This window comes from Paroedura picta, chromosome 6 (genome assembly GCF_049243985.1).
Source record: "Paroedura picta isolate Pp20150507F chromosome 6, Ppicta_v3.0, whole genome shotgun sequence".
NCBI classification, from domain to species: domain Eukaryota; kingdom Metazoa; phylum Chordata; class Lepidosauria; order Squamata; family Gekkonidae; genus Paroedura; species Paroedura picta.
Genome location: NC_135374.1, coordinates 76,845,253 through 76,870,297, shown reverse-complemented (window position 1 = coordinate 76,870,297; position 25,045 = coordinate 76,845,253). Strand labels below are relative to the sequence as shown.

At 40.2% G+C, this 25,045-nt stretch overlaps 1 protein-coding gene across 5 annotated transcripts in view; it reads right to left on the bottom strand.

Annotated features, from left to right (window-relative positions):
• Positions 1-503: 503 nt before the first annotated feature.
• The window catches only part of AP1S2 (adaptor related protein complex 1 subunit sigma 2), a 42,149-nt gene continuing 17,607 nt past the window's right edge, over positions 504-25,045 (bottom strand). For 2 of the 5 annotated variants that reach the window (XM_077343170.1, XM_077343168.1), the window contains exon 5: positions 504-2,241. In XM_077343170.1, coding sequence (XP_077199285.1) covers positions 2,194-2,241 — 48 coding nt within the window. In that variant the 3' untranslated portion in view covers positions 504-2,193. Of the gene's footprint in view, positions 2,242-4,332; positions 5,619-20,201; positions 20,295-25,045 lie in introns of those variants that run through there. The other 3 variants (XM_077343171.1, XM_077343172.1, XM_077343173.1) reach the window with 3 other exon arrangements.

Genomic DNA, 25,045 nt, shown 5'->3' with positions numbered 1-25,045 from the left:
GACCCCCACCTGGTGGAATGAGCTCACAGAAGTATAGTTCATGACGGAGCTCTCAACATTCTGCAGGGCCTGTAATATGGAGCTCTTCCGCCAGGTATTTGGTTGAGGTCAAGCTAGGAAGGGCTGCTCCCACCATGTGCAGACCTGTAAAAACCTTCTGGAACACACTTTTTGATGCTGCCCCCTGGAGGATTGGTAGCTGTTGTGTATGGGGGACGGGGTGGGTGGGAACAAAGTAGGTTATCCTGTAGTTGTGATTTTACCATCATCTTGGTCTTGTATGGGTATTGTTTAATGGGCTTTTTTAGATTTTATGTAAACTGTTCTACAAATTTAAAGATAAATAAATATAAATATATAATTACATTGATCATCCTTTAGAATTAAAATTTGTACTGCCTTTTAAAAATTTCTTTCTATTTTTCTTCACAAACAAGATTATATTCCTACCATAACAAATGCTTCCTTAATTAAGCTTTGAACAGACAGACATAACAATGGAGTAAAAATGAACATTTATTACAACTAAACTGGTGTGATACTAAGACAGCGTTCAAAGTTTGTCACAATCACAACAAAGCTTTTCCAACTAAGCACGTACAAGGCGACAAGTAAACCTTAAACATGGTTTTGGATACATATGAAGTTATGTTCTGGTCAACATTTTGAAGTGTTCAGTAATTTCAGCATCACACAGAGGGGCTATTCTAATGTTACTCAAATCAATTTTCCCAGCCTTTCCATGAGTAAAATGTAGCACTGTGCTTTATGCAAACACTGTCCGAAGACTTCCATTGGTGTGGTCAGTCCCAGATATGAAGGAACTCTTATATTTATGGCATTGTTTTATAGCAAAGCATTTGGATGCTTTAGAAGATGCTAATCATAGCAAACAGAGCCACAAGGGATTAATTTAATAGTCACGTGTCAATTGAAGAGTGCATGTTTAAAAGAGTTGTAAAAACACACATACATATACACAGGGAAGTGCTTTCAGGAACAGGTAGTCTGTACTGAGGACTTGTACTAACTGAACAAAAGACACAGCAAAATGCGCATTACAGTAAACAGTATGGCTTTCTAATATCTGCAGCCCAATCCTGTGCAAGTCTTACTTTGTTTAATGAGGCTTACATCCAAGTGAAGGTCCACAGGGTTGTAGTCTGATTTTCTAGGGTGACTCACTCAGCCAGTTAAAACTTTCCAGAGTAAAGTTTGTTTCTCTAGCATAATTCATTTTCCAACTAAATGCAACATTATGTGAGATGGTGTTAATTAAACATTATCCAAATTTTCCTAGTAGCTGCTTAGGATCTGGTGTAAAGTAATAGCAATCATGATATTGGTAAATGTAGACAAAGTTTTTTTTCTATGGTCAGACAAAATCCATTGTCATATTTATAATATCCACTCATTTACCTTTTCAATTTCTATCAACATTTTCTGGATCATTTTGCATTAATACTGCTTTTGTGATATCAAACTATACTGTCTAAACAAAAAAGTTTTTTCCCCAAAAGGAAATGCCATGCAGACTGTTCCCTTTTTTAGTAAATGAACTCATTTTTGAGGCTGATTTTTTAATACTATACACTTTAATTCTGATTAAATTGTTTACAAATCTGTTGCTAAAATGAAGCTACTGTAACAGCTTACAACAGTTTAACTTGCAGACTTTTATAGGATTCTTTGGTATACTAAGTGGCCATACATGGTTGTTTCCCTCCAATCTTCCACAATAACCTATACGGAGTTTTAACAAATGCTGACTTTATATAAAAAGTCTTTGGTTACACAAAACCAAGTTCTAAGTTGACGCATTTCACTTGTTTACCTTACACAACTGTTTATGTTCAGTATATGGCATACGAGCATACCACTTGGATACACTGTATGATGGTAATTTGATTTTATAAATAATACTACCATCTAAGACTTATCAATGGTCTTAAATACTGTGCTTTAAAATTACTGTAAAGTCCCTTTTATCCTTTTCAAAAGGTTTTTAAAATGCTTTCTCCCTTTTTTATTTTACAGTAAACAGATTTTTTCTTGTAGGCCTGAATGAAGTAGCTTAGCAGAACAGTAATACTGACAAATAGCATCAAAACACCACTAGCTAACATTAAATGGAGGCAGTGAACATTTACATTTATGTGAAACATCACACAAGACATCAGCAAAGGTGGCAGCTTATGTCAGTCCAATTTCTTCAAGTACACTACGAGGGGTCTCCGCTTCCTGTGGAAAATAAATTAGAGAATGAACAGATCTTGTGTTCTGAGTTAATATGGAAGTAGCTAAATTCCACATGAAGGCTTTGTAGCATGAAAATTCACTGGAGATACAGAACACCATCATTTTATTATAGATATATATAAGATATATACGATTTTGTAGCAATTTGTCTTTGAAGGTTTGACTTCACGTTTAGGAGACAATTCCGCAGACAGAAAATTAATTCTAATGGCCAAAAATATTTCAATACACTTCTATAAAGTTAAACAGTCATACTTAAAATAATGAAGTAATAAAGGAGTTTGTTAGTCTGTTCTATTCTATCATTTTGCTCAGTGAGGTGTGGACTTCTCCCAAGGATTCTTTGTCAGGTGGAAGTGACTCGTCCTCCAAAAGAAGGCTTTGCTGAGCAGTAGGATACCATCCAGTGTCTTTCAACTAGTACTGCCAAATACTGAGCTGGGGGGGGGGGGGGGGAGGACGGGCAAGCCAAGTTAGCCAATAAAAATTATCTAAAACCAATCCAACCAAGAGGCAACCAACCCAAAGATGACTGATATTTTAGGAAGAAGTGAAGAGAGATGTTCTATAACATTGTCACTGATAAAGTCATTTTAGAATAAGAGTCTCAAGATACTGCGACATTCTTTCAGGCTTTTAAAATATTCAACAAGGCTTTTAATATGCTTGATCTGGACGTGTTAAACAGTAACTGAAGAAACAAAATTATTCTCCTAATTTCTGAGTCAATAGAAAACAACCGTGTCTATTCTTTAAATTAATTTATATTAGAAACACAGCAATTTCTGTATTACCACAGAGTGAACACTTACTTTTGCATCCTATATAAGGCATGGACCAAAAACAAACAAAAATTGTAAAGTTAACAATTTGCAACAACTCCTGGGAAAATGCAGTATTAAAGTGTGCAACATATACTCTATAACTAATGAACTCATGGATTTCAAAAAAAGGTAAATTGTGAGCTAACAGAACTGGCTTAAAGATGAACAGTTAATTTCAGCTTCATCACCTTAAGGCAAGCACTTTTCACAGGCAACTGTCAGGGGTCAGGTCTAAGATACCTACCTTTATTAAATAACTACCTACTCATAAGTCATCCTTCTAAAACTTATTTTAAAAGAGAGGAAGCATTCTGACCTATGCAAAATAGTTACACATGTGCAAGAGGACCCGTAACACAAATGTTGTTTGCAATTAACCTGCCACCCGACAACAGACTTAAGCTGTTGTAGAGGACTGAAAACCAAAGTATATGAGCCAGTGTTACATCATTTATTTATTCTTATTTGGTGATTTATAGAGTGCCCCCTCCGAAAGCAGGCTTGGGACAGTTTACATCAATAATAAATGTACATCATGTTCTCCAGCTAATTAGTGTATAGAAAAAGTTGCTTATTAACAGTAGAACCAGTGGAAGAACAGCTCCCTTCATTCCCATTCATGTGGTAGACTCCAGTTCTCACAACTGGATCGGCACAGGGAAAAGCATACTGTCTGACGACACTCGAAAGCTCACACCCTGAATAAATCTTGTTGGTCTTAAGGGTGCTACTGGACTCTGATTTTACTGATCGAACTATGTAAAGAAAGCCCCCCTCTCCTTCCTCACTAATGTGCTGATTAGGGAAGAGTTGTTGCCTTGATCATTTCAATAAAAGTAGATTTATTCACAAGATCTATTAAGGCTTAAAAGTTCTTCTGAATTGTCCTCAACAGGCCCTAAGAGAAATTAACTTTGTGTGCAAGCATTTTTGGAGACCAGACAGTAATGTAAAAGTTAAATGCTGTTTCAAACTCTAAAATTAGTGCATTATTAGTATATATTGTCAGCAGGCAGCACCACAAATATCTGAGAAAGCTATATTGTAAAGTGGCCATATTTACATATAGGTAAGTTCACATATTTTAGTAGGTGTTTGAAAATGAGACTCTTATATAAGATTTAATCATTTTGGAAAGTGTTTAAATTGTTTTAAGTTTGCAGATCAGAATGATCGAACGATAAACTGCACAAACAGCAAATATACCACAGCAGAGAGGTAGGGAAAAAAAAGCCATTCACATGAGAAGTGCATGCAATACTTTATTACAGACATGCCATGAAATCTAATGCATAGTCATTTACAAGCATGCAACTGTGTAAAGCTATAAACAGACCATAACACCTCATTAGCACTCCATGCAGAGCATTTTAATGCTTCTAGCATAAAATAATGCAAAGCAACTTTTATCATTTTTAGTCATAGAAGCAATTAACATCTTGGAAATAAACAAAGAGACAGAAGGGGGCAGACAGGCAGTCTTTATAATAGGAAGGTTCCTGTATGATTTCTAACCAATACAAGCCAGAATTTAGCAAATTCAGTATAACCATTGTAACTTAAATGTCATGTTAGCACCTCAAGAAGTAGCTTATTACCCTATGACATCTTTTTTCTCCTACCCTGTATGGGTGATTTAGCTATTTTTGAAATCACCTTTTAGAAAAATGACTGTCTCAATTCTTAGTGTTATAAGCAGAATTTTTCCTGTGTTTGTACTCTGTGCATTTTTAGCCCAGAAGTTTGAAGGTAGCAATGCTCCTTTTTATTTACAACACATCTAGGTCTGTAGATTTTTTCTAACGTTTACCAACAAGCAGTGAATATAACTGCAGTGCAGGGATTAGCACTTTTATCATACTAGAGACAAGAACTCAGAGCTACTCCAATACGATAATAAACAGGACACAGCCCAGGCATATACTGGAGGTCTGTGTGTTCAAGAAATACTGTGATCTATGTACATTCTAGAAATGCAAAGATCAAAGTATTTCAATTAAAACTGAATAGGTGGGTCAACTGGCAAATTGCTACAAAGTAGTTTCTGTAATATGGATTTGAGTAACATTTTTGCAGCCTTCAGTGGTTTTCATAATGGTATCTTTTGTAAAGTAACATTTAATTTAGATCTTAGGGCAAGTCATACAAATGGATCCTACAAAAATTGAATGTATATTCAGTTTAATGGAATGCTGTACCAATGGATGAGTATTTAAAGTGTAAAGTTAAACTTAGTAAAGTATTTCAACTTGAATAGTACATGCTGTCACAGATGTTTTAACATAGAATTATGGCATGCTGACAAGACATATCAAATTATGACATATGGAAGAGGAGAAACAAACATGGCAAATGAGAGGAAAAGAGAATATACACAACAAAAACAACAGCATGATATGCACTAATTTGTTCAAGATGATTGGATTCACCAAGCTGAGGAAAGTGTTCTGCCATGAGTAAGTCAGCTCTATCGCCTCTCTGTATGCATGATGAAGTCATTTAGTATACTGGGACATTAAAGTATTCATGACGTGGCTACAAAAGAAATACGTACATTCTTTACAAATAGTACAGATGTTTCCATGCACACAACTACAAATGATTTTAAAAATTACTACTATTGCATAGTACACTAAACCAGCTTTTTGTACTAAATTACATGTTTTTACTGAGGCTCAAAAATCACATCATAGATGTTTAGTTCCATACAGCTTTTCAGGACTTGCAATTAAAAAAAAAAAGACTTCGTCAATTAACACTTGTGGCAAGCTTACGCCATGCATGGGTACTGTTAGACATTTTGTTTGGCCATGTCTGAGTTATTAAAGGCAGCAGAGTTTCATCTGCATGCTTCTGACTAAAGTTGACAACCAAATTAACAACAGGCATTTTCAAACCACATTTCTACTTTCAGACTAGCTTATTTGAGAAGAATGGGAGGGAAATGCAGTGGAATAAATAGAACTACTTAGATTTTCAGCTCCAACAATACAAATAACTAGTTTCTTAGAGGCAATCTCTACACTTGAGGTTGGCTAACATTTACACTTTATAAAGGATACTCCTGTTAAGTGTATTAATGCCTCAATCACACAACGACCACATTCCTCTTAATCCATTTTAAATCACCTGCATTAATATTTAATACATTCATAAAGTATTAACATTCCAAGTCAGCTAACAGTTAATTAACTATACAGATATGGCGACTTAGTTCTGAGTAGCAGGAAATCCCCAAAGCCAAATTAACAAGATCTTAAATTCCTTTATGTTTATTCAAGGGACAGCCTTAAAATAACCAGAGCACTCATAAAACAAATTGTGAGAAGGCTACTCCAGATTCTTCAAGGGGGAAAAATCAAGCATGCACATGTATTACAGGGTTAATAACCCAAGCAGAAGAGCACCTGGACAGTATCTATTTTCCCTATCTTCTAATGGTCAGACTGAGAATTTAATTTAGGTTACATCTAGGTCAGAATGAGCCCAAAGATCTATGTATGCTGGCATTTCTTTATATGTTCAGGAACAAGGCTTATTCCACATAAATTACCATTTTACACAAGCACGCACACACAAACACATCCTTGGTCATGTTGCCAGTGCAAATGCTGTTCACTTCACAGTTGCAACTGAGATGTTAATCCATTTTTACTGATTAGCCATGATTTCCATTTTACACTAGATACAGAATGAAACCCTGCCTCAAGGTATAATGCAGTCAAAGGTGAAAACTAGATAACTACTTTGTTAAAAAATGTAGACTAGGCTTTGACACTACATGAACTTAATAAATGGGTGATCAGCTCTCAAAACTGCTAACTTCCCCTACTTTCTTGGCTGAAGTGACAGCCACTAAAAATGCAACTTTAAAGGGCAAAAGTTGCAAGCTTCAAGAGCCCAATGGCTCAAATGGGGCTAACATAAGCTGGGACAAAACTACTGCATGAGGTCTAGGAGGGAACAAATTTGATAAACCATTCAGGACACTTTTGGACATCGGATGTGAAAAGAGTGTCCTGTCCTGTCTTGCAATGGAAAGCTGAAATTGCTAAGTGCATTTCCAGGGATGCAACTCCAGACCTGATTATTTGCATACCAAGATGATAGGGTCAGCTTCCTGTTCCCTAGTCTAGCGATCCCCAACCCGTGCGCCATGGACCACATGTGGTCCTTCGACTAATTGGAGGTGGGCCCCAAAGGACATCTTCTCCCCCCCCTCCCCGGCCCTTTACAACACACTTTGGGTGTCATTGTCTCCCATCACTCCCAGATGGGACTATCTCGTTGCAGAGAAACAAGCTCAGGGTTCCCATTGATTTGTCATTGTCATGAGTTAAAATTTCCATGAAAATAAAATGTTCCTTATGTTCATTGTTGTGGCATGTCTGTATCTTATTTTGGAGGGATGTTTAAACATTACCATAGCGATCAGAGAGCGTTAGGGTAGTGGTTGAGAGTAGAGGAGTAAACTACCCCCCCCCCCACCGGGCCTCAGTAAAAGGTGTTGAGTGGTCCCCGGTGAGTGGTCCCCGGCAATAAAAAGGTTGGGGACCACTGACCTAGCCCACTTGGGAATATGGAAGAGATGGTGACAGAGTAGCCTCTTCCAATATTTTTTGTTTCTTCTTTGTCTGGATATTCAGAATTTGCCAAGCTTTCACAGACAGTTTTAGAGATTCTAGCTAGCTGTGGGACATTATTCAATCTTGAAGTAAGATTCCACATTGAAAATATAGATACAACTTAGCAGTCTGAATCTCACTACCTCAGCATTCTGGCATTCACGGGCCAGGTGTGAGGCACTGGCAATTAGGAAAGATGTGAAATCTATTGAGGATATCCTGTAAAGACACTCAGGTGACTGGTGAAGGATCACATAGTTACTCACTGTTGCTTGAAGCCCTCAGTTCCACAAGTAATTGTCTTCTGAATATCCATTGTTGTACCCTAAACCACTTTGAAAACCACACCCTTTTGCTTAAGTAGGACCTTCTAGTACAGGGCCTGTGTGCATTAATTAGAATTAGGTAAGAGTATCAAAGTTGTCCAATGGTTATTGCACAACAACAAAACGACTGGAAAACACGTTTGCCTGGGCCAGAATAGGGTGACTATAATACACCATGTGTTCTCCTCCTGATTTTTGTCAGTATCCTGTGAATAAATGGAAATGGCAGGAATGCATCTACCTGATTTGAAAAGCATCTCCGAGTGAAAATTAATCAAAGCCTGCTTTGGAGCAGAATACTGGAGCTTTTGTATTGGTCCAGGTAGCAAAATGGTCCACCTCTGGGAAACCCCACTTTAAAATACTGGGTCTGAATAACTCTCCCCCAGAGACCAATTGTGTTCCAACTGGCCTAGTCTGCTCAAAATATCCACTCTTGTATTGGCAGTGCCAAATACATACATTGCAACAGCTATCTCCCAAATAAAAATGGCTTCCCTGCACAAGACTAATGAGACTGTGCACACTTGCTGAGTTATGTAAGTCAGAGGTCCCTAACCTTTTAGCACATGGGGGCTGAATTAGCGTGCCCAGTGCCTAAAGAGGGCCACATCTTAAACCAAAATGTTACAAAATTATAAAACTACTTATTTAGATCAAAAGTAAATATTCAAAGGTAAATGAAATGTTAACTCTAATGCAATCCATTTTGGAAGAATATTTTACTGTGGAATCCTTTTATTTAGCTATACATGTTTACCTAGTTACTGTGATTTTGTGGCTGTTTTCTGTTGGTCAAGGTTTGTGACATTCTTAAAATATCATGTAAATGTTCATCTGTAAGCCTTGACCTACACTTCAATTTCAAAATGTTGATCTTAGAAAAGGTTTATTCATAGGTGTATGTGGTGCCAAAGACTGAACATGCCTTTAGGAAATTTCTTTAGGTTGATAAAAAATATCAGGTAGACCAGAACAGAAATCTAACAGACTATTTTCATTGTGAATGTCCCTGAGATGATCACTGACTTGCAAATCAATTAGTTCCATCTGAAAAAGTTTCTTGCATCTTCTGGTGCTACTTCAAATAGATTCTGAAACATTCTTATTTCCTTTCCAAGCTTATGGCAATCAGTGAATCTGTTCTGAAATTCCACCTGCAATGGGTTCAGTGCTTTGATGTGTCTTTCAACATTGAATTGTAAATTCCCATCTTTCTCAAATTTTAGTCCACTGCAGCATGAGAAGTTTGAAAAGTTACCTTCACTAACTTGCGTTACAAAAATGTTAGGTTTGCTTCAAAAGCTTTCAGCTCAGTATACAATGTCACACACGAGCTTTCCTTTTCCCTACAACCTCAGATTCAATGTGTTCAGATGCTCTGATATACATTAAGGAAGCCAAATAAAAAATCCATTCAGGGTCAGAAAATGCTTCTTGACCTTTTCCTTTCTCCTTAAGACATCAATTTTATTATGAAGCCTGAAAAAATGTTTGAGGACTTTGCCTCTGCTAAGCCACCTGACTTCTACATGGTACAATACATCCCCATATTCTGCATCTACCTCTGAAAGAAAATTTTGAAAATGATGATGAGCAAGGCCATGATGGCTGATGTAATTAATGCTATATACAACAATAGGCATCACACTTTCCCACTGAAGAATCTTACTACACAAGGCTTGCTGATGGATGATGCAGTAAAACTGCATGGGAAGTGTACCATTTAATTTCAGTATCTCTTCATTGATTTTTACAACTACACTAGTTTTACTTCCCACCATATTTCTTGCACCATCAGTTGTGATGCTTTTCCATTTATCCCAACTCAGACGAAGATTTTCTACTGATTTACACACCTCCAAGAAAATGTTTTCTGCAGTTGTGGTGTCTTCAAACTCTGCAGAGCACACAACTCTTCTGTAATTCTGAAGCTGGAATCTATCCCCTTGATAAACAGTAGTTCAGAAGGGTTTATAATGTCCTTGCTCTCATCTAATGCCAAATGAGGGCAGCCTTCCACCTGGAACAGAGGTTATGCCATTAAGTTGGCTTCAAATTATATGCAGGGTGCCTGAATCATGGTAAGTATAATGGCAGCCAAAGGGAGGGGAACTTGGCTGGAGGAATGCCATAAGCTTCCTTGTTAAGAGAGTACTCAAGGTTTGACTCACTGACTCCTGCAATCAAAGATGTATACGAAGTGTCCTAGCTGGAGTGAGTGAGGAGAGGCAGACGCAAGCAAGGCCAGAAGTCAGAGCAACCAGCTCTTGCTGTGGAAGGAAGAATGCTTTTCCTTGCAGCAGCAACCTCACCAGTAACTTTGGAAGCCACTTGCATTGATGGGTGGAGCCTAGAAATGTTCAGTATGCAAAACACTTTGTATCATTTTTTTGCAAAGATACCAGATGCAGAATATGTGGCTGCATCGTACCATGTAGAAGCCTTGATTTGCAATGCTCTTTCAATAAGTAAAAAGATCTTGGCAACCAAAGCATCCAACACAGCTCCAGTTAACAAAACCTCCGAGAGAGTAGTAATTGTGACTTTTTTGGTTTGACTACTAAGCCCGATTCCTGGCATGAATGCAGAAATAGAGAAAACTGAGAATCCATTTGCTTGATGGATTGTGCAGTAAGAAAGCCAGACATCAAAATATGGGTAGCTACAGCACTACTGCTACACACTTAGAAAATACCCTTAGGGCCATAGCTAAACCAAAGAGAAAAGCCATATATTGGTAGAAAACCTGATTGCAGGTATCTATGATAACAAGTGTGTATATATAGCATTATGAAAATATTTTTAATTTTTTGATATGCAGAAAAAAATTCAAACCCTTCAGAACTCAGATTAGTCTAAGGCCTCCATCTTTCTTGGGTACCAAGAAAAATATAGAACAGAGCCCTGTAACAAGGTCAGATTCAGAACCTTCTATACCAGTGGTCCCCAACCTTTCCGAGGCTGGGGACTGGCAGGGCATCGGGCCGCGCCCGCACGGACCGGCTGTGCCCGCACATCGGGCCGCGCCCATGCATCGGGCCGCGCCCTCGCGGGCTGCACACGCACATCAGGCCACGCCCGCGCATCGGGCCACGCCCGCGGGTCGCACCCGCATGGGCCGCGCATCCGCGATGTGCGGCCCGGCCCCGATTCCCTCTCCCCACCCTCCCACAGTAAGAAGCTTCCCGGGCCGCAAGCTTGCGACCCGGGAAGTTTTTTTACTGCGGGGGGGCGGGGAGAGGGAGCCGTGGCCCGGCGCCATGGCCTTCACGGCCCGGCACCAGGCCGCGGCCCGCAGGTTGGGGACCACTGTTCTATACTGTTCCTTTCTTAATAACAGCAGGTTTTATTGCCTGCTTTTCACTACCCAAAAAGAGTCCCAAACACAACAGAAACCATGAGGTATGGGCAGTTCAGAGAACTCTTAGAGAGCTGCTCAGTGAGAACAGGTCTAAAAGAACTGTGACTAACACAAGTTCATTCAGATGATTCCATGTGGAGGAGTATGCAATCAAATCCAATCCTCCAGATTAGAGTCCACCACCCTTTAGCAACTACACTATGCTGGATGTTAACTCCTGTTCTGGGGCATAGAATTACTGATCTATCCCCCCCCCCCCCAAGAAATAACTGGCATCCTCTCCAAATTGCACCATAGTTAGCTGTGCAACCAAAGAAAAAACTTCTCTGCTAAGAACATCGATCTTGTGGTATTCCCTGTCTGCTGGTGAAGAATGTGTGCCTGAGAATTGCCTCACCTGCTTTTCCTCAGTTATGAGGGATGAAGCTGGAGGATGATTAAACAGATAAAGGTGACCTTTCTGTTTTTATTCTGCACAGATTGTCCATCTTCTTGGATGTGGCTGCAATGTTGGCTGATTTTTGCCACAGAGCCTAAGAAATATTAGTGATACTTTTCAATATGGGAAAAGAAATTATGCCAGGAGACTCTGCATAGAGCTTTCTCAAGATTTCATCCTTAGATTTAGGATTATTGGGGATACATTCTATGTCCAGAGATTTTGCTATTCAGGTCATCTGCTTGTAGGTGATATTGGATCCAGATCCCCTATGGTGTCATCAGGGGAACAATCTAATGGCGAGTCTGAGCCTTGATCCAACCAGGAGGCAGTTCTAGAAACAATTTCTTCCTTCAAGTCCAAATGCCTAATGAGGGGTTGACAAGTACCCACAGGAGGGTACCGGATTGCCAGCACCCTCGTGAAGAAGGTCTCTGTTCTGGAAGGACTTAATTGTCAGTCTTCCCATTCCTGTGATCTGTATTGGAAAATAATAGTTCCACCACAGGGGCGGTGATATTGAACTCTGCCATGGTGCACATTGGCCAGGTTCTATTTCTTCCTCCAAGCCAGAAGATATAGGAGAGGCATATGATGAGAGCATTTTCAGAGGTACCTTGATCCATTCCACCAAACCAAAAGGCATTTCATCTGGAACTGATGAACTATTTCGGTCCAGGTATGTCTTTGAGATCAAGCAATGTTTTTGTTTATGCCTTGATTTGGAACAGGACTTTTTAAGGTGGTGGCTCTGATGATTGGGTTGGTGATTGAGGCTGATATCAGTGATATCAGTTCTGATACCAAAACTGAGACATTCAAGGACTGACTCACAAAATGGTCGGGTTTTGCCAATGATTACAATGGCAGGGACTGGGTAAGCCAGCTTCCACTGGGGAAAGCAGCTTTGCTGATGGACTGTTACTACACAAAAGAGCCTTCTCCCATAAACTTGCCTTAAGACATGAAGCTTGATCCAAGTGAGCCTTAGAAGAAAATTGGAGGCAAATGGGCATCACCCAAACAAAAAAGGCAAAGTAAATGCTCATCTGACATATTTGGTACATTTTTTAAACACCACATTCTGCATACTTTCAAAGATCAGAGCTGGAGAGAAGCATGTTCAAACCACATGGTAGCAAAGAAAGAACTGAGGGAAGAATGGGCCAAGAGGATGTGACCATTGGGCAGGAAAATGGCCTCTATTGAGCTCTACAGGGAAGAAGCTCCCCCTAGACAATTAAAAAGCACCAGATTAGATGGAACAGAACTTCCAGTGGCTGGCCTGCACAAGTGCAGTCTCAATGAAGGACTTCACAGAAGACTGAAGATGAATAGAATACTTGAATCTGTTGGTAATATGAATTATTGGAAGGTACTCAGTATCCCACTGCAGTCATCTATATTGAGAAGACTAATTGGCTTCCTACTGCTTGAAGGAAGAGGAAAGTGCACATGAGGACAAATGCTAATCAAGAAAGCAGAGCAAAACACTTGTCACTTGTAAGGTAATATGTTGTCCTGATTCCCCTCTCCCCTCAAAGTTTTGTTGGTGTCAGCAAGGATATCATAGTGATGTACTGTGAAAATGTACAGTAAGAGGTCATTTATTTTACTCAGTTGCAAGGCTTTCCTTCCCTGCCAGACCATGATCTTAAGGCCAGGAAAGACGAGGGTCTTTTTCAATGACTGAAAAAAGGGTCTTTTTTTTGTAAGAGTGTTTTTGGAAAAAATGGGCAGTTCACAACTTAAACAGGAATGGAGAATGCAGCCAATAACTACAGTTATTGACATGAAGAAAAACAAAAACCTCCATGTGGAATCAGCCCAGAGGTTGGGATACAGTCAGCTTTTTCATTAAATCACACAATTCCCTTCCATATTCCAGTTCCCAACACACGTCTTCTGTACATGTAGCTCCAATGATTCCTTCCTATAGTCTCCTTTTTTTCACACCAATAGAAAAGCAGGTTAGGTCCAATCTCAGATTTTAATGCCCCAATATTCTGGTGAACAGAGATGTAAGAACAGCTGATAGCTAACAATCCCTCACAAATGCATTTCAATTATGAAGTGTAGGATTATACAATTCTCTTAGAAATTGCAGTAAGAACTGTTGAAAGAGGTAGCTGAAAGCATTCACAAGTCTGACGCAGTGCATAATAACTTGTAAAAATATACATACAGCAGGGAAGTTTTACAACTATCACTATGTAATTTATTCATAGCCCACATTTTTGTATTGAGATTTAAGACAGATCACATGCCTGAATACTCCGAGAGCTTTCCAGAAACAAGCGTTTTATTAACAATTGTTACTCGTAATTATTTTATCTTCTCTGTGTTAAAGTTTTAATTCCTTATTAAACATTCCCAATCCACTGCTGAACCTTTCTTCACCTATGCTCAACTACCTCACCTGCCCTCCCTCCAACATTAATGGTGATTGTTATCTTTTAGATGTTTGTATACTTTAAGACAAAAATACCCACTTAAAGTGTACTGTGATGTTGAAGTATTCTGAACTACTATGATTTGCCTATCACATGTAAAAAATGAGTCACTACATAAGAAAGAAGATATGCTATGTTGCTGATGCTGCCAATGGTGAAAGCTTTATGAAGATGCACCAAAAAGCACTGTGGACTGACTCAAGGAACATTAGAAATTGCTAAAAGAGAAATCGTTAGGTTGAACATTGACTTCCTTGGAATCAGTAAATTACATTGGACAGATGATGGTTTCTTTCAATCTGAGGATTTTACCATCTGCTATTCAGGACACAACTGCATAAGAAGGAATGATGTGGTTTTCACTGCAAGCAAAAAATTTTCTTGAGCAGTGGAAAGTTTTTAATGATCAATGACTGAATCATGACAATCCAAATTTGTGCCAAGCCAATACATTTCACAGTTGTCCAAATATCTGACAACTGATTCAACAGAAGTGGAAATTGAAGACTTCTATATTGCTATTCAAGACACTTTAAAACAAGTACCCAAATAGGATGTCATTTATATAATGGGTGACTGTGCAAAAGTTGACACACAAGCAGGGAGAGACAGAACTGGCAACTTTGGACTGAGAAAAGGAAATGATACAGGTTATCGTCTAGCACACCACAAACACTTGGATTAAACAGCATAAACATCACCTAAATACCTGCAATTACCAAATCGACTATATCTTATGCAGCTGACAATGGTCCAATCCTTGCTGTCAAAACATATTGAGGTGCTGATTGCTGTTCAGATCATGAACTGTTACTGGCTAAAATCAAAACAAAGCTCCGCAACATCAAGAGAACATCAGAGTTAAGGAAGTTTGATGTAAATAAAATTCTATTCACATATGCAGTGGAGGTAAAAAAAATAATTGTAACTACTGGACACAAAAGAAAAGATGACTGATGCTGTGGCAGGAAATTCAATAAATTGTTGTGGAAACAGCAGTTAAACACATACTGCACAAGAAGCAAGAAAAAAGATCAAAATGGCTTAGATGAAACTATAAAAATAGCTGAAAAGGAGCAAAAGCTGCAGGCAAAAGGGAGGAAGCAAGGAAATTAAATGCAGATTTTCAAAGGGCAGCAAGAATAGACAGTGAAGCTTACTGGAATCAGAAATGAAAGGAGTTAGAAGGTTACAAAAAGGGACACATGAAAAATGCTTTCGCAGAAATAAAGAGGTTCCAAATGCCAATTGCTGCTTGCAAGGCATTATCAAAGATAAACAATGGAAGGAACTGACTGACCAACAGAGCATCAAGAACAGGTGGCAGGAATACACAGAACTGTACACATGAAGAACAGAAGTTTGCTGTCTTCGAAATGAAAAAGAAATAGAACTTGAACCAGCCATTCTTGAGGAGGAAGTCTTAAATCAATTGTGTTCAGTCCATTGCCAAACAACAAGGCACCTATGGGACTGCTGAGATGTGTACTAATCAATACCATTACAGCTTTGTACTAGAAAAGCTGGGAAACTAATAACTAGCCAAAGGAGTGGAAATGATCTGTGTTCATCCCACTACCAAAAAGCGTGACTCAAAAAACTTTTCCTAGCCCTCATTTGTCATGCTAGTAAGATCCTGCTGAAAATCATACAACAACACATAGCAACAACCATTGAAAGAGAATTACCAGAGATTCAAGCTGAATTTAGACAGGGGTGTGGTATACGTGATCACATAGCAAACTTACACTAGATTTTGGAAAAGTCGCGGGAATATGAAAAGATTTCTATATCTGCTTTATTGATTAAAATAAAGTTTTGGGTTATGTGGCTCACAACAAATAGTTGAAAGCCCTGCAAAATTCTGGGGTGCCAGTGCATTTGAATAAACTGATGTAGGCACTCCAAGCAAACCAAGAAGCCATTGTACATGTACCATTTGGTAACACTAACTAGTGCAAAACAGAAAGGAGTGTGCCAAGGTTGTATTCTTTCCCCCTTCCTGTTTAACTTGTATGTTGAGATCATATCATATTTCCAATAAACACTTATGGATGTTGAAGTTTGAAGATGAAAAAATCAGACAAGGAAATAATCGATTCCTTTGAAGTTTGATATTGGAGAAGGCTTCTGTGGGTTCCATGGACAGCAAAAGTCACAAATAAGGAAATACTATCTTTAAATAGGACAGGGTCCTATTAAATAAAAGAGTAAGGCCACCTGGGGAGGAGTTAGGGCAGGCCCTGTCCAGGATAAAAACTCGAGGGCCCAATCAGGAGCCGCGAAGCGGCTCCTGATTGGGCCCTCTGAGTGTCCATCCAGGGCCAAGCAGCCAATGGGAAGGTGCGCAAAGTTCCATTCACCCAGCCCAGTCTGGCTGCCAGTCTGCTCCTGACCACCGCAGGGAGAGGAGGTCAGCAGGGCTGCCAAGGGGGATGAGAACAGAGTCTGTGCCAGCCCTTTTTGCCCCAAGGCTGTCCTAACTGTCATGTCCAACTGTAAATTGCCTCAGAACCCTGACAGAGCTGGCAGGAGGCTGATGAGTGCTCCCCCCCCACCCTTCAGGCCAGCTGCGAAGGAGCCTCTGACAGGCCCTGACTGAGGGATGGAGGCCTTTCCAAGAGCAACGCAGGGGAGCCTGAGGGCCTTCCTTTTGAGGGGGGGGGACTTTCCCCTTCTGTCAAACAGTTGCCTGACAGGGAGGCCACAGAAAAGCCCCTTCTCACTTCAAATACTGCTCTGGCCAGGGGTTAGACACAGCCAAGCCATGTGTCTTTCTTCTTTGCAACTCTCTGCAGATTTGAGGCCACAGCACAGCGTTATTCTGCAGAGGAAGCTGGCTCTTTTGTCTCCTGTTTCCTCTGCACAACAACCCTGTACAGTAGGCCTCAAGTCTTTCAATTCAACAACAACCTGTATGGGAAGCCTTAAATGTTTCTTCTCTACCACAACCCTGTCCAAAGTAGCCCTTTCTGCCTGGGGAGCTGATCTTTATACTCTGCAGGTGAGCTGTAATTCCAGGAGCTCTCCAGGCTCCACCTGGAGGTTAGCTACCCCTGGGTTGGAAATATTCCTGGAGGTTTGGAGGTGGGACTTCATAATCGTACAATGCCTCAGAGTCCAGCCTTCAAATGAGCCATTTTTGCCTGCAGTTGGGAGGGAGTGTTGCAGGGGTGTCCCCTCCTGGCCTATGGGCTATGGCCAGCCCTTACCAGCAACTGTTTGTATTCTGGGGCTCAGACAGGCAGACCAGCATCAGTCCTGTGAGTCTGGAAAGTGCAGGAAGATCTAAATAAATATTTACAGCCTGAAACTAAATAGAGAACAAGTAAATGTCTGGAGACACATCGTAACTGAAATAGTAACTGGCAAATAACCTTGGCCTGGCAAATAAAAAAAAACAGTATTAAAAACCTTACTAAGGTCAAGACTGCTGTGCACAGAGAGACTTCCTCTTAGGGTTGCCAGCTTCCCTGTGAGGCTCGCTACCCCACCTCCCTCATGGGGAGTCTGCTATGGGGAGAGAAGGGGAAGACGATTGGAAAATGCTTTGAGACACCTGAGGCCTGCTGGGTCACTGCGGCCCATTCCCAGTTCTCTCAGATCTCTCACAACCACACATACCTCACAGGTTGACTATTGTGGAGAGACGAATGGAAAAGGTGTTTGTAAACCACTTTGAGACTCCTTTGGGTAGTAAACAACAGGGTACAAAAATCCGTTCTTCTAAGGAGCAACCATGAAAGAAGCATGTGGGCACATAACATTTTACCAACAGTGAAAATATGGGAGACAGAAGGAACAGGGTGGACACCTGTGTACTGTGACTACCCTATGTGTATTAGGGCAGAGGGGCATTTCGGTGAATGTGGCCTAATTCACACAAGAAGGGAAATGACGCAGAACTGGGGGGAATTGGTTGCCATGTAATCTTCCCCTAAGAAGAGTCTCCAGTCTGATTTTCTCTTCACATATCTGAGGACATGGCTCTGGAAAGCTCATCTGTAACCACTATGCCACAATTCCCAAAGGTCAGTCCTCTCCCACAATCAACGAACATTCCACACCACAGGTTCTTGACACCCATATCTCCACACCCATGGCCTCATTTGCCACCATGCCACCACAACCTCCCACACAACACACAAGACAACCCCATGCCCTTACAGACTGGACAACTCCTCCCCTTCCTCTTCCCACTGCCAAGCTCTAGTGCCCATTGTATTCTTGGAGACAACGGGCTTTGCCCCTAGTATTGTATAAAGTCTGATATATCATTGGTAGGCATAATCACAGAACTCTGGCACATTTACTTTACCCATATCATGTGATCCAACGCAATGGAGAAAGCAATTGTGCTAGGATTCATCAGTAGAAAAAGGAAACCAGGCCAACAAAGGGTGTGGTGGTTGGATGTGATTGGAATGGTCACTGGCCAGAACACTGCATGGCTGAGTGCAGGAGCAGGGACTGTGGCAGCAGCTGTGCCATGGAATCGCCAAGAGTCGGACACGACTGAACAGTGGACAACAACAATAGGACATTCAGTAATAAGGATTAAGCCTGAGGAACTCTGGGAAATGGAACAGAACTATAGAGAGTGGGGGCCAGTGTGCGAGAATGCTAGTACTCCCAATTTATTCATGCATAATCCTTATTACCAAATGTCCCTTTGGAGTTCTTGTATAAACTATTCAACCAGTGAATGGAATTGGACTCCACATTGCTTATCTCCAGTTGATTCTAGATGATCATGCTATTTGGTTGAGAGTCATAATAATTCACAATAGGCCCCATCAATATATAACCCATGGTGGTATACTATAATCCCATAGTTCCTGGGTTCCCAGGACCCACAGGGACTAATAGATACATAGGTTGGGGGCTGCCCTGAGAAGGTGCAAAGGGGCGAAATTCATCCTAAAAGCATTAGCATCATTGACACAAGAGGCAGGAAGATGATTTAGCTCCTGTCCTGCTCCTCAATGTACCCTTCCCCTCCCCTGTACAACTCTGGGTCCTGCAACTACAAGAATAATCTTTCCTGGTATCAGAAAGGATTTTTGGGAAGATGTGGACATTTCCCAGGTCCCTAGCAACCCACACTTTTTGTTGATAAATTGTACAATATAATTCCATCATTTTTCTGATACGTAACTCATTATTCCCCCCAAATTAATTTTTTTTAATTGCGAACAAATAAATCCAAAGAACCCTATCCGTATGTACATATCTGGGAAACGGAAGTGCAAAAGGATGAAACATAGTATGTTACTTTAGATTAGGCCTTAAAGAAAAGGGAAAAGCTACTATACTCTAGCCCAAATGTATAATTTAGCTACAAAAATTACTGATAGCTCTTCTCCATTTGTGTGCTCTCGAAGAACACTTTCTAATTAAACACTCACACACTTACCTTTTTTGCGTAACAGTGTACAGAAAGTATGTTGTAATAACTTATGTGTATAAATTGGACTTTTTTATTACACATAATTTGGTATCAACTACAATATACTAGAGCTGAATAATTTCTGTAGAAAGCCAATGCAATTTTCATAGCAGGTATCAGATATTCAGATAATATTTCAACATGTTTTTACAATAAAGATCAAACATTTGCTTGGAAATCTTATAAATTCTATCAACCTACAAATTAACATCACCAGAACAAATACCATACATCACACAATTCAAACTGATGCTGTTAGTATGAAAAGGAAAAGAAGACACAGCACCCAACACACACTTCAATACTGTCATGCAAACGTTGCAGAGAGTTAAGCCCATCACCAGTCACTTTTGTGCTCTCCCTTTTACTTTTCAGGCAAGGGCTTCATTGACACGTGCAAAACTCCTCTCTGCAAAGCACCCATGTAATCCATGCCACCAAAATGGTAGATTTGGTAGTTACCAATCGTATGGATGCGGATCAAAAGGCTAAGGCTTTAGACTGCCTTAATCATAAGATATCCTCAGACAAACCTCCCCAGTCTTCATTCTGGCTCTACAAATAAAATTAAGCACAATTGAAAATTTGATATTCTGCAGTTTCAAAAAGTTATTACAACTTTTTTGCCACAATAAAAGCAGGAAATCCACTATCACACAGACTTGTAACACTTTCAGAGGGATGTTACAGACAGTGACTTCATTACACGGCCTTATTGAGGGAGAAGCTAACAAATATGCAATGGAGGCACAGACTCCACACAAAAAAACCACAGGACAGGTTGATATAGGAGCCCCCACCCCTGAAGTAAGCTTATTAACTTTAAAGATTAGCAATTATTTAGAAAGTTGTTAACATTTGAAGATCAATTTCAAATTCAGGTCTTTTACTTCTAGCTTTGTACAACATCTGCAAATATTTCATTCTAATAATACCTAAAATTGTAGCTAGTTTATTAAAATATTTATATAATGCTTTAATTAATATTCTATTAAAATTATTGATAAATAATTAAAAATCAAAATAGAAAAGAATCTACATTTTGTTTTCAATAGCAGTGTTTATAAACCATTATTGAAGAGCTATTGAAATACACATCAGATACAAGTTTCTGAGTACTCTAGGAATCTACAATGCAAAGCATGAATTTAAAAAGCACAAATGGAGAATAAGTATAGTGCTAATTAGGTATGTCTGTCTCCCCTGAATATTCACAGAAGTGCATCTATATGTGCCCTCTGGCACAGCTGGTCCAGAGCTTTGGGATGGACTGTCACCAATATGTGACAGTCCAGCTCCTGATGGATGAACAGATCCCCCCCACCCACCCCGAAACATTCACCAGATGCAGTGGCTGCCTGAAACGCAACCCCTCCAAAATGGAGGTCCTGTGTTTGGGGAGGAGGTGACCAAACCAGGAAACACGTCATCCCTCCCTGGATGGGGCACATCTTGTGGCTGTACCCACAGCCAGGAAATTGGGGGTGATCTTTGATGCCTTCTTGTCAACGGAGGTGTAGATAATGAGAGTAACCCAGGTGGCGTTTTTCTACCTATATCAAGCCAGGCTGCTAGTGCCCTACCTGTCCTCAGAGCACATGGCCAGAGTGATCAATGCAACATTAACTTCCAGACTAGACTTCTGTAACTCACTATACACACACCTTCCTTTGTCCTTGACCCAAAATGTAGCTGCTAGGGTCCTCAATAGGTCATCTTGGAGGACCAATATCCAGCCAGTGCTGAGGCAGCTGCATTGGTTGCGGATTGAATTCCGGATCAAGTTCAAGGTTTGGGTATTGACCTTTAAGGCCAATCACAGTCTGAGACCCACATATCTGAGGGACCGCCTGTCTCCTTATGCCCCCACAGGGTTCTTTGCTCTGTGGGTTTGAATCTGCTGGTGGTTCCTGGCCTGCAGCAGGTGCACCTGGCCTCAACCAGGGCCAGGGCCTACAAGTGACACAGCTAAATACTCCTGTGTAATAGAAACACAGCCCAATGTCATCTCTTAACTGAAAATACTGAATTGTATAGAAGTACACTAAAGAAATTAGCATTGGAGCTTCCTTTTTATTAGTTGTTACTAAGAAACAAACTATAACTTTACCGTCAAACTTATCCTTCATTAACTGCTATTCTCTGGCCACAGTACCATGGAGAAAATGGCTTGTGAGAGAAGTGTTAAAACATCCTTCCTTTCCCTGCTGCTTTCTCCTTCAAACTGTACTTTCTCATTACTTTTCACCCAAGGCCTTATTAATTGTATACATCTGTGTTTGCAGTTCGTTGTCCTTTTGTCCTTGTGCATCATAATTTAAGCTTATCAAGAGAAATTATGATACTAAGACAGAAGGGGGAAATACATAGTATTTGCTATGGAAGTCCCAATTAAAAGCTGTGTTTTAATTCCCATCGTCTGTTTAATTGAATAAATGATTACACTTCAGCAGATGCCCACAATAGTTAAAGAAAGGGAGCCTAAAGCATATTAATGACATGCATTATATACAAGTTACCCTATATACTCGCATATAAACCTAGCTTTTCAGCACCTTTTTCCACATTGAAAAAGACCTCCTTGGCTTATACACAGGGATTTATGGAAATTGGAATGAAAGCCTGCTGCAGCCAGCCAATCGTTGCATTGCCTTTTGCAGTGTTTCTTCCAAACTATTATTTTGGTTTCTATGGGTGGGGTGGGTTTTGGGGGTGCTTTGAGATTTACTGTTTCTTTCTCCTAGTGTTTCTTCTTTTATCTGAGAGGCAGCATTGTTTGCCTTTTCTTCTTGGGGTTGTGTTTCTTTTAAAAGTTGATTTTTACAGTTCTTTCTTTCAGTGTTCAGTTTTACAGTTCTGTATTTCAGTGTTTGGTTCTGGGGGGGCACTGCAGTTGTAGTTAGAGTTGTCCATTCTCCCATTTTGGTAGCTGTTGTACTTGTTGTAGTAGGTTATCAACTTCAAGTACTGTTGTTCTGCTCTGGTTTGCTGGCCTGGGGGGTACTGTTTGGTTCTCCTGCCAGAGCTGTTCTCACAGAGCAGTTCTGTCAGAGCTCTCTCAGGGTGTCTGGCATCAAGAGAGGAAAGGAAGGCAACTGTAAGCCACTTTGAGCCTCCTTTGGTTAGTGAAAAGCAGGGTACAAAACCCAGCAGTTATTCATCCTCTGACTTTTCTGTATTTGTTGGGGGGGGGAGGCTGGATGGGAGAGCCTGTCATGACGGAGCATTTCCCACCCTTAGCTTATATGCGAGTCAATAATTTTGCCCAGATTTTGTGGTAACATTATGTGCCTCGGCTTACATGCAGGTCAGCTTATATGTGAATATATACGGAAACTATGTGCTGAATAATTATTGTGTATGGGGGGGGGAGTAAAGCTGTGACTCAAATAATTACAAAAAAATTAATTTAGTTCAACTGCTATAAGCTTTGCTCACTAGTAAGAGATCCATCAGAAAGACTACAAAAGTAAATAGAAATATTCTGATACTATTAAAATATTCTGATACTAAAAAAAGACAAGACATATAGAGAATATACAAAGCACTATTGAGTGTAAAACAATAAGAGGCCGACTTAAGCACAAAGTTTGTTGTTCTTTTTTAAATAGATGTAATCAGTTTTTTAAAACCCTGCTGTTATAACAGGCCTCATTAATCATTAATTTTGGTAAGATCTACATTTTGCTCACAATGTTTTTGAAATTAAATCTTTTATTTTTACTGAAAAAATTCAAAGACCACTGCATACAAAATAAAATGCAATGTTCTATATTTGTATTCTGCAGTTCTGCAACTGTGAAAGTAATGGCACTGAAATATCATGAATGACAGAAGCTTTTGTACTCTCCGGACCAGAGTGCATGGTTTTCATAGGAAGACAACTGCCTACAAAAACTTTAAAAGAGTGCATGACCTCACCCTAATAACTAACAAAAAGTTCTCACTAATGCTGAATATTATTTGAAATCCTTATGCTAACCTCACAGCATGCAGTGCTTCCACAGCAGTTCAGAGCATAGGAGGAATGAATGGAAGCAAAACAGGCCGCCAATACCAAAGCAACAGTTTAATATTCAACAATGAAAAACAGCAGAGAAATATTTCTGAAGCATTACTACTCCTAAGCCTGCATGAATACTCATAGAAAGTGGAGGAAGAGTAGGAAAGAATGGACAGTTATGAAACTTCTCTGCAGAGAACCATTAGAGTGATTATATAGAGATATTCATGTAAGGACAAATGCAAATCAACATGTTTATCATTTGAAAGCAACAAAAAATATCCTATCCACCTGCAGAACGTGATTGAGTAGCAAACTTCATGAATGAAACAGAATTTCCTTGACCTGGAAATTGCAGATGGTGCAGAATGCAGCCGCCAGGGTTTCCACTAGAACACCATGGAGAGCCCATATCCAGCCTGTGCTGAGGCAGCTGCATTAGTTGCCAGTTGAATTCTGGATCAAGTTCAAGGTTCTGGTTTTGACCTTTAAAGCCATTCAGAGTCTGGGCCCAGTGTATCTGAAGGACCATCTTACTCCCTACGCCCCTTCACAGGGCATTTCCCTCTCTGAATACATATAGGTTGGTGATCTCCAGCCTGCGTGTGGTTTGTCTGGCCTTGACCAGGGTCAGATGGAATGAGCTCCCACAAGAGCTGCAGGTCCTACAGGGACTAATGCAGTTCCACAGGTCCTGTAAGTAGGAGCTCTTCCACCAGGCCTCTCATTGAGGCCAGACTGAGGGGACATCTTAGACTCCTCCTCCTAAACTGTCCCCCATTATTCCCCATCTGGGTTGCAGTTTCTTCTTGGGTATTGGCAGCTGGGGAGGGGATAGGGATTTGGGTAGGAGGGTTTGTTTATTGTAATATGCTTGTTGTTTTTATATATGCATTTGGAATTCTGATGTTAGCTATCCTGAGCCGGCCAGCCTGGAATGGCGGCCTATATGTCTAATGAAATAAATAAAAATAAATAATTTTGTGAAAAAATGAGATTTAAAAATGCTTAAAATACTTCATGATAAATCAAGGTGCCCTGATTTATCTACCCTGGTTTATTTGTGTATAATTTCTGCCGTTTATAGAATCACGGAGTTGGAATAGGCCATACGGGTCATCTAGTCCAACCCCCTGCTCAATGCAAGATCAGCCTAAAGCATCAATGATATGTAACTGTCCAGCTGCTGCTTGAAGACTGACAGTGAAAGGGAGCTCACCAGCTTCCTAGGCAGCCTATTTCACTGCTGAATTACTCTGACTGAAATTTTGTTTCCTGATATCTAGCTGGTACTTTTCCATGG